We start from the raw sequence: 9,033 nt of genomic DNA on the forward strand, positions 1-9,033 counted from the left end.
GGGCGGGGTTTCAGAGGCAGCGCAGGGATTTGTGTCGCGTAGATTGCAACCACCAGCGCACAAGCTTCCAGCCAGCAAGCAACATGTCGGTACAGTAACTCCAGCGTTCGACCAGCCACGCGCTCCTGCACTGCAGTTGCATATGGTTTGCCATCTGCTGGGTTCTGGGAATCAGCTGCACCCTACGGGACTTCACCAACCTGCCTTACACTGTCCCATCGCACAACCACCAGTTGGCGCGCTGGCTGGACATGGTCCTCACGCTCCGGCCTCCAGGCGCCCGACCAGGCGACAGCACCACACAGACGCATAGACGGAAGCACTGGACCGTACCATGGTAGATACGATTGTGTACCGTAGGGAAATGAGGGGACTCATCTGGGCAAGCCACAGCACCCTTACAGAATTTGAGAGTGTGCTGCTCCGGCGGCGGCCGCCCAGCGGTGTGCAACCATGTGCAGCCCGCCGCCTCCACCTTGACGCGCCCATTGCATTCCTCGACCCCCATCAATGGGAACTGCAAACGTGTCGGCAAATGTACATCAACCACGCTTCTAACACCCGGCCCATATTATCGCCCAGCGTATCAGTGTGAGCCCAGACCGCACCTCGCCTGTAGCATACACTGCAGTACTGCGCGCCTGCCCTTGAATGGACGCCTACCCTCCTCGGTCATATCAATGACAATCTACTTATCCGCCGCCGCTTGTTCCAACTCTTCATGGTCCCACACAACCCCTGGATGTGCGCAGTCACCGCGGTCGCCGCCGCCGCCGCCCTGCAACCCTGCTGTTACCGCCGTTACCGCTGCCCCCAGCGCTGTCAAAACCCCTGCGCCCCTACCACCTCGGCACGCCACCGCGCCCTCCTCACCGCCCCCCCCTCCTTCACCACCGCCTCCTCCGCCTCCTCCCCCACATCTTCCCTACTTCGTACCGCCGGCATCTCCACCACCCTACTTCTTGCCTCCGGCTCCGGCCGAGTCCCGCAGCAGCTCTGGCGCCACGAACATGACCTGGCTCCACGCCGCCAGCTCGTTGCCTGCCGAGGCCGTCATGCGCATCACCACCTCCTCGAACGAACCCACCTGGGGGGGGGAGTTACAGTCATGATTAATTAAGAAGTGAAGTCGTAGGGGGGGGGTCATGAGGGGGTTACATTCATGACTAGTTAAGGAAGTGGTAGACGGTAGGCCATCTTATGGAAGATGAGGGGGTGGGGGTTGCAAAGGTTGGTACAGAAAGTGCAGCGCAGTAGACGGCAGGCGTGCGCACGAGGCGTAGGGTGGGGGGTGTTGTAGATACCAGCCCAAACTAAACCGAACCCAATGCATAACAGCGCGGAGGAGAGCGCGGGGCCAGGCAGGGTTGCGTAGTACGCGACCCTCTCTCCATAATACGCGTATCAATACAGCGTACTAGGATTTCTAGTACAGTACGTTAAAATACGCTGCATAAACGCTGGGCCACGAAATCCGGGGGAAAAGCCGGTGCAAACACGACACGCGTGCCCGCACCATGCCCGAATCGGTGTGAACTGGATTTGCGCGGCCATAGTCTTCTAGCGGAATTGCCTTCAACTCATTATACTCATACTGTTATCAGAAAATCAGCTGCAGTGCGGAGAGCAGCCATGATTCGCGAACTTTGACGGACAACCTTTCCGGCACCCCTCGCGCCCCTCGCCCGCCACGGCCCACCCGCTGGTTTCCCCAGCACAACGTATTTTCCCAACGTACTAGCCGGCGAGGGCAGCGTACAGTACATAGTACATTATGTAGTATATAGTACGCATACCACGAAGTACGCAACCCTGCGGCCAGGAAAGGGAGGCTGCAAAGATGGTTGGAAGCCCCCTGAACCCGCGTTATCGCCGCGCCCCCCTACCGAGCCCACCCTCCTCCCTCCCTCATCTCCTCACCTCGACCTTGGGCAGCGGCGCCCGCTCCACGCTCTCCACCTTGTCCCGCGCCGCCTCCAGCTTGACGCGCGCCTTGGCCAGCCGGCTCTCCAGCCCGCCGCGCTCGCGACCGTTGGCGGCGGCCTCCAGCTGGGAGGCGATCTGAGCGGTGACACACACCGGCATATCACATAGCGATGGCGGGGCGCGCACACACTGGTGAACACCTCTGCCCATACCCCACACCCCGTACATCCCCGCACACACCGCGCCGCACCCCATTCCACCCATATCCCACCCCGCCCACACACCTGGTCGTAGTCTGCCTGGTACTTGTCGGCCTTGTCCTTGTACAGCTTGATCTGGGCCGCGTTGCGCTGTACGGCAGCAGTTGTACGGCAGCGGTAGTACGGCAGCAGCAGCAGCAGATGACACGGGGCGGGAGGGTGGGAGTGTCAGCCCGGAGCGTACGGCAGCACAGTAGCGCGTGCGTGTCTCCATGTTTCTTTTGTCCGCTCGGGACAACCCTCGTGCGGGCTTACGAGCAAGCCAGCCCACACCCGCCTCAGCAGATGCGCGCCGCCCCGTCGCGTCGTGCCGCCCCCCCAGGCTGCATGGCCCCCGGTCCCTCCTCCTGGTACCGAACTCCGCAATGCCCTGCCCCCAACAGCCCCCCCCCACCACCACCACAGTCCACCGGCCCAACCTAACATGTCCAACACCTCCTACCCCGTACTCATAGTCATCTCCACACCTTGCATGGACTCTGCTATCCCCCCTCCAAAACCCCCCGCCGGCTCCCGCCTCCCCCCCCCCCCGTCGCGCCTCCCGCCGGCCTCCCCGCCGGCCCTATTGCCTCCCGGCGCCCGCCTCCCCTCCCGGCTCCCGGCTCCCGCCTCCTCCCCTCCTGGCTCCCCCACCTGCACGTAGGCGGACTGCACGGCGATGTCCAGGTCCTCCTTGCACAGGAACAGCGGCACGTATTGCTGCGAGGGGGAGAGGGGGGGAGAGGGGTTTGCAGGGTTAAAAAACATTGGAAACAGGATACAAGCATGGGGGGAGAGAGGGGGGCGTCGCATAGTCAAGCACAGCAACAGCGGCACGTATTGCTGCGCAGAACAGGAGAGGGGGCGCAGAAGAGGGGTACCAGGCATCACGCGCCGAGGTGGCCCCATGAGCCCCTGCTGCCACCCGGCTCCAGTCCCCGTGCGCACGTGCCCGCGTGCCTGCCCACACACGCATACACATACACACACGCGCGCAAGCACACCCACGCACTCGCCGGGCCCCCGGTGTCCAGCCCTTCCCCCTTCTGCCTTCCAAACACACATATACACACAGCACACCGCGCTTTTCTTGTTGGGATGGGACCAAACTACCCGTCCCCGCGCCCCTCTCCACCCCCACCCACCCCACCCATTCCCCCCGCCCCACCATGTCGCGTGTGGTGACTGTGAGCCCCTCCGCCTGGAACACCGGCACGCCGATGAACTGCCGCGTGGGCACCCCCGCGTCCTTGTACAGCTGCAGGGACAGGGGGGTTACATTCATGATTAATTAAGACGAGAAGGCGTAGCAAAGGAACAGATGTCACGTAGTCGTTACCGATGTCCGTGGAGTCCGTGGGGGGGGGAGGGAGGCGGGGCATTTGCAAGGATTGGCACAGAGTAGTGTAGCGGTCTACTAACGCCAGTCCCAGGCTCCCGCCCTCTTGTTCAAACGCCTCCCCGTTCTGTCATCCAACCGCCCGCGCCGTCGCTCCTGCAATCCTTGCGTCCGCCCCTCCCCACATGCCCCAGCCCCTTCCCGGGTAAAAGGGGGGGACGAAGCAGCCACCTCGGCAGTCCTACGCGCCGGCGCCGACGGCATGCCCACACTGTTCCTGAGATGGATGACAGCACTTCACACTTGCAAATCAACCGCTCGCTTCCCCATGGATGGCTAACCCCGTCCGCCCCGCCCCCCTCCCCGCCCGCCCACCGCCCCCACCTGCAGCGCGTGCGCCACCTGCTTCATGTCCGGCATGAAGCGGAAGTGGATGCCCTGGAGGGAGGGGGTGGGGGGAGCGAGCGGAGCGAGCAGCGTCAGGAGCGTCAGGAGCGAGCGAGCGGCATCACCGTATACACGATGGCAAGCAAGTGACAATCTGGGAAGGGAGTAGCGAGCGAGCACATCAGGAGGTAGGGTGAGGGCTAAGCCGGGCAAGTGGCACCCAAGCAGCTGCACAGCTTGTGCAGCTGCAGTCCATGCAAGCACCCGGCGACGGGAACAACGTCATGCAGAGCCAAACCACGTGCCGAGCCAGCCGCTCTTTCATCACCACCAACTCGCACACACACCCGCCGCCCGCAGCAGGGCCAGCGCGCACGCACCTGCAGCCCGGTCTGCTCGCGCGGCGTGGTGAACACCTCGTACACGTTGTCCATGGGCACACGCAGGATCTTGGAGTCACGGGCCAGGCGCGGGTTCTCCTCCCGGATCTGAATGCGGGGTTGGTGGATGGGTGGGTTGGTGGGTTGGTGGGTGGGTGGATTGGGTAGGTGGGGTTGGAGCAGCGGGCACGGCACGGCATACACGCGTCACACACGGTGGCAGCATGCCGGCGGCGCAGTCCCACCTCCCTCGGGACGCCCGCCCGCACACGCACACGCACACAGCACAGTTGCACACACACACACACACACACGCACACAGCACAGTTGCACACACACACACACACACACACACAGCTCAGCGCCCTTCCGCCAGAGCCAACCGTCCCGCCGCCACATCGCCGGCAGCCCCCGATGCCCACACGGCCCAATCGCCCGAATGCCCCTCAACGACGAGGGCGGAGCCCCCCCATTCCCGCTGCCTCCACCTACCCGCCCCTGCAGCCCGCTGCCTCCTTACGCCCCTCGTCCTCCCCCGCTCCCTCCTCCTGCCCACTCTTGCATGGACGGCGACCCCCCTTGATGATGATGATGATGATAAGACTTTTCCATTGGGCCCGGGCACACAAACACCCCCCCCTCCTCCTCCTCCTCCTCCTCCTCCTCCTCCTCCTCCTCCCCCCCCCGTCCCCCACCTTCTCTATCAACGCCTCCGCGTCCTCTTTCCGGAAGAAGAAGAAACCCAGCTGCGTGTTGTTCTGTGTGTGTGAGAGGGGGCGTGAAAGGGCGGAGAACGGTTGGACGGGAGGTGCAGAAGGGATTCAGGGCCTAACAGGACAGGAGTGCACATGTGGCGTGTAGGGTGCAATGCAGGATTAAGTCTAGGGCTCATTCATTAGCTGCCGGCTGCAGCGGTGTGTGTGTTTGTTCGGCTGTTTGGCCCCACACGGCATTTCGCCTGTGCACGAACGCCGACTACGGTGTTGCAGCTGCCGCACCGCTTCTGCGCGGCAGCTGGCATTGCTGACGAGCGCTGCCACCCTCTTGCAACTGCCTTCGCCCTCCGCTGCCACCTGTGCCGCCCACACCGCCACTGCTGGCTACGCTGCCGCCGCAGCAGTAGCAGCATGCCTCAGCGGCCCGCCACCCGCCGCCGCACCGCCGCACCGCATGCTGCAGGAGCGGCTCCGTGAGGGGCCGGCGGGGCACGGCGCCCAACCCCATCCCAGCAGGCAGCGTGCCTTAGCCTCCCATCGGCACTCGAACGTGAGCCGCCACTGGCCGCAGCTCCCTCCCCGCCATAGGCTCTTCGACTGAGCCCGTAGCTGGCTGAGAGGTTGGCTAGCAGGCTGGCTGGCTGGTTGGCTGGCGGGCTTCAGGGCTGGTTGGCTTGCTGGTTGGCTTGCTGGTGGGCTGCCGCTGCTGCCGCTGCCGCTGTCGCTGCTCCTGCTGTGCAGCTGGGCTGCGGGCTGGGGCGGCCATGGCAGCAATCCGTCACTGGCGGTAGCCCGAGCGCCGCCGCCTGTGACCAGTCGCCTGCCAGCCGCACAGGAGCCGCTGCCTCCTCCAGGCCAGTGCCCTGGTGCCTCCGGCTTAGCATCGCCCCCTGAGGCGGATGATCCGCTCCCTCGCATTCCATCAAATGGACGCAGCTTTGCTGCGACCGCCACTGGGTGCTGCTACTGCCAGCTGTACACAGCTACTGCCGCTGCCGGCGTGCATCGCGCTCGGCGCCGGTTTATACTTGATACCACGAGCGCGATGGCGCGCGGGCACAGAGAGACCCATTGGTGCACTTATCAACTCGTACCCCAGATCCCCGTGAGGGCAGCGGGGCAGCTGCACTGCATAGCGCATTGCACCCGAGCAGTCCGCGATGACACGCACGCCGTGCCTTTGACACACACGCAACCCAGTAACCCGCCCTCGATGCCCTCTCTCGCAGCTGCTGTGGCAACTGACCTCGCCCGCCACCAGCACGAACTCGTTCTTCGGGTTGGCAACGGTGTAAACGGGAACCGGCGCCAGGCGCGCCTTCACCTCATCCTTCGCCATCGCCAGGTCCATGACTGGCTGGGGGCGTGGTCCGGCCCCGCTCATGGCAATGGACTGCACGCAAAGCCAAGCTCACATTATGAGTGTTTGATGCAATCGGCCAGGCACAGGCGCGCGCGGGAGATCGACGCCTCACCGCGAGCATAGGGGCCCACGGTCCCTGATCCCGCTGCCGCTGCTGAGTCGCCACGCCCTCTTGTGCATTACGAATGATCTGTGCCAGCGGCGTGCGCTCCAACCAACGGGTGACGCCCTCCCGCATGGGCACGAACGCCTGCTCTACTTGCTCTAACTGGCTTGCTAGTCCTCGCCCCACATGCTCAAAGGATCTTTGCAAATGGCCCAGCGGGCCTGGTGCCTGGTCCATAGTCAGGGAGCTAGTTTTGGGGCGGCGAAACAAAACTTGAATTAGCGCGACGTTCGGCAAGGCTGTCAGTGTCTTCTGAGTTACATATAATTTATCCTGAAAAGTTGGGCAGGGCAGGGTGCTCCAAAACGACAGGGGGCCGACTGCAAAACACTTCTGCATTGCCCATGCACGGGCCCCCCGCCTGCTGCCTGCAGGGCTTGCGACACCGGCCGACACCAGAAACTGATATCGTAGGATGTTTACGCTCGACTGACAACTCAGGTAGCAATTATAGGGTCCGGGCCAGCTCTCCCGCGCGAGCTGCCCTCCGTTGGGGGCTGCGATAAATGCACCTCGTCGCCCTCTAGCAAAACCGTTCAACTATGAATCTAGAGGCCAAAAGTGTGGAGCAGAAGCTCCAGGTGCTCACGCACCAGAACCAGCGCCTGGCGGTCCAGCTTGAGGAGAAGCGCAAGGCCAGCAAGGCGCTCGAGGACAAAGTCTCCGCGCTAGAGCAGAAGGAGTCAGAATACCAGCAGACTCTACTCTGCACAGGGCGGCTATGGAGCCAGTTCACGGACAGCATCACGCACCTGTGCGCCAACATGGCCGGCTTTGCCGAGCTACGGCCCCCGCCGGCCGCCGAAAAGGCGCCGTCGGTGCGCGACCCGTTCGTGCAGCGGCTCGTCTCGGACGCGCTGCAGGTCAAGCCGTTGCTGGACTCGCAGAAGCGCATCGACGCCGAGCTGAGCGACGTGGAGCAGGCGCTGGTGGAGCGCTCGCGCACGGTCAAGGACGCGCTCGGCACCATCCTGGACGCGGTGCGGTCCGTCCACGCGCGGCAGGACGAGCTGTCAGCGCAGCTGCGTAGCAGCGCAGCCGCGCCAGCGGCCGCTGCCGCCTCCGCCGACGCTAGCGCCTCAGCGGAGGCGCTGGCGAGCGAGAACGCGCGGCTCGGGAACGAGGCCTCGGCGCTTCGCCGAGAGCTGGACGGGCTCCGCGCAACCGCCTCCGCCGCCGCCGAAGAGCTGCGGCTGTCGGAGGGCCGCCGCGCCGAGGCGGAGGAGCGCATCCGGCAGCTGCAGAACGAGCTGGCCGACACCGAGCAGGAGCTCAGCAACGTGCAGAAGAAGTACCTCACGATAAAGAACAGCGCCGCCGCCGCCGCCGGCGTGGGCGTCGCGGGGGCGCCCGGCGGCGCCTCCGGCGCCGCGGCCGGCGCAGCAGGCCCCGGCGTGGGCGGCTCCACCGCCGCCGCAGGAGGCGATGCCGCGGCCGGCGGCGGAGCCGCCGGCGGCGGCGGCGGCGCCGGGGGCGCCGCTGGCGGCGGCGCGGGGCCCAGCCGCCAGGGCAGCCTGCCCGGACCGCTGGCGTCGGCGCCGTCCACGAACGGGGCGCTGCCGGACCCGGACGTGATGGATGAGGTGGCGGAGCTGCAGGTGTGGTGGATGTGGGTGTGGGTGTGGGCGTGTGGCGGATGTGGGGGTGGGGTGGGGTTGTACACGCCAGCCCAAACTAAACCGAACCCAACTGGGGTGGGGGAGGCGGGGTGGGGCACGTGGCGATGCAGGGGTTGCGAGCTGTTGTCAATGGTTGGAGGTGGATGGACGAATGGGGCATGTATGCTAGGGCCGGCCCGGGGCACCAGCTGCACCACGGCTACCGGTACCCACACGTGTGTCTTCAACGCATCAACAGTCCTGCATGCTGTCTTCCCTTGTGCTCTGCCTCACATGTGTGTTCTTCCACTCGCCGTTCTCTCCACACAGGCGCTGCTGGCCAAGCGCAGTTCGGACCTGGAGAAGGAGAAGGAGGCGCACGCGCGCAGCCGGCGCGAGCTGGCGGAGGCGGCGGCGCGGGTGGGCGACGAGGCCTGGGTGCCCTCCACCCGCACCTACGCGCTTATGCAGCAGCAGGTGGGGAGGAGGCGGAACGGGCGGCGGGGATGGCGGCGGAGTAGGAGGCGGGTGGCAGAGCCGGCTGTTGTGGGGAAGGTGGTGGGGGATCTGGAGTCGCGCGCGAGTTTAAAAGGCATGAGCCGGCCCCCTTGTCCGGCCCATCCTGCAACAGGAACTTCCAATAACCAACACTGTTGTTTTCTTTCTCCCCATCTGCTTTTGTGCCGTGCCGTGCCTTAGGCGGCTGCGCTGGGCGAGGCTCTGGCGGTGCGGTCGCGCGAGCTGGAGGCGCTGGCCCGCGAGCGCGACGAGGCCATGCAGCAGGCGGAGGGCCGGGCCAGCCTGGCGGCGGTGAGGAGGAGGGCTTGAAGAGGAGGGGGAGGAGGGGGAGGAGGGGGGGCAGGGAGGGGGGGGAGGAGGGAGGGAGGGAGGGAGGGAGGGAGGGGGAGGGGAGGGGGGG

The 9,033-nt window shown here is 65.4% G+C and overlaps 2 protein-coding genes across 3 annotated transcripts in view; one reads left to right on the forward strand and one right to left on the reverse strand.

Annotated features, from left to right (window-relative positions):
• Positions 1-386: 386 nt before the first annotated feature.
• CHLRE_14g625750v5 (uncharacterized protein) lies at positions 387-6,782 on the reverse strand. Of its 2 annotated transcripts, XM_043070271.1 has the most exons (11): positions 6,463-6,782; positions 6,234-6,380; positions 4,967-5,029; positions 4,272-4,379; positions 3,889-3,942; positions 3,334-3,423; positions 3,003-3,008; positions 2,820-2,885; positions 2,211-2,276; positions 1,921-2,061; positions 387-1,087 (listed from the first exon to the last, which is right to left on the reverse strand). In XM_043070271.1, exons 1-11 carry the CDS (start codon positions 6,586-6,588, stop codon positions 956-958), a joined length of 999 nt encoding a protein of 332 aa, XP_042916944.1. In that variant the 5' UTR covers positions 6,589-6,782; the 3' UTR covers positions 387-955. The 2 variants fall into 2 exon arrangements, with proteins under 2 accessions (XP_042916944.1, XP_042916945.1); XM_043070272.1 differs by lacking the exon at positions 3,003-3,008.
• A 170-nt stretch (positions 6,783-6,952) lies between these two features.
• Positions 6,953-9,033, forward strand: part of CHLRE_14g625802v5 (uncharacterized protein) — an 11,792-nt gene continuing 9,711 nt past the window's right edge. Inside the window, exons 1-3 of the mRNA XM_043070273.1 lie at positions 6,953-8,114; positions 8,445-8,591; positions 8,814-8,924. Of these exons, the coding sequence (XP_042916946.1) occupies positions 7,059-8,114; positions 8,445-8,591; positions 8,814-8,924 (1,314 nt within the window). The 5' untranslated portion in view covers positions 6,953-7,058. The remainder of the gene's footprint in view (positions 8,115-8,444; positions 8,592-8,813; positions 8,925-9,033) is intronic.

The sequence above is a fragment of the Chlamydomonas reinhardtii genome, chromosome 14 (assembly GCF_000002595.2).
Source record: "Chlamydomonas reinhardtii strain CC-503 cw92 mt+ chromosome 14, whole genome shotgun sequence".
Classification (NCBI taxonomy): Eukaryota; Viridiplantae; Chlorophyta; class Chlorophyceae; order Chlamydomonadales; family Chlamydomonadaceae; genus Chlamydomonas; species Chlamydomonas reinhardtii.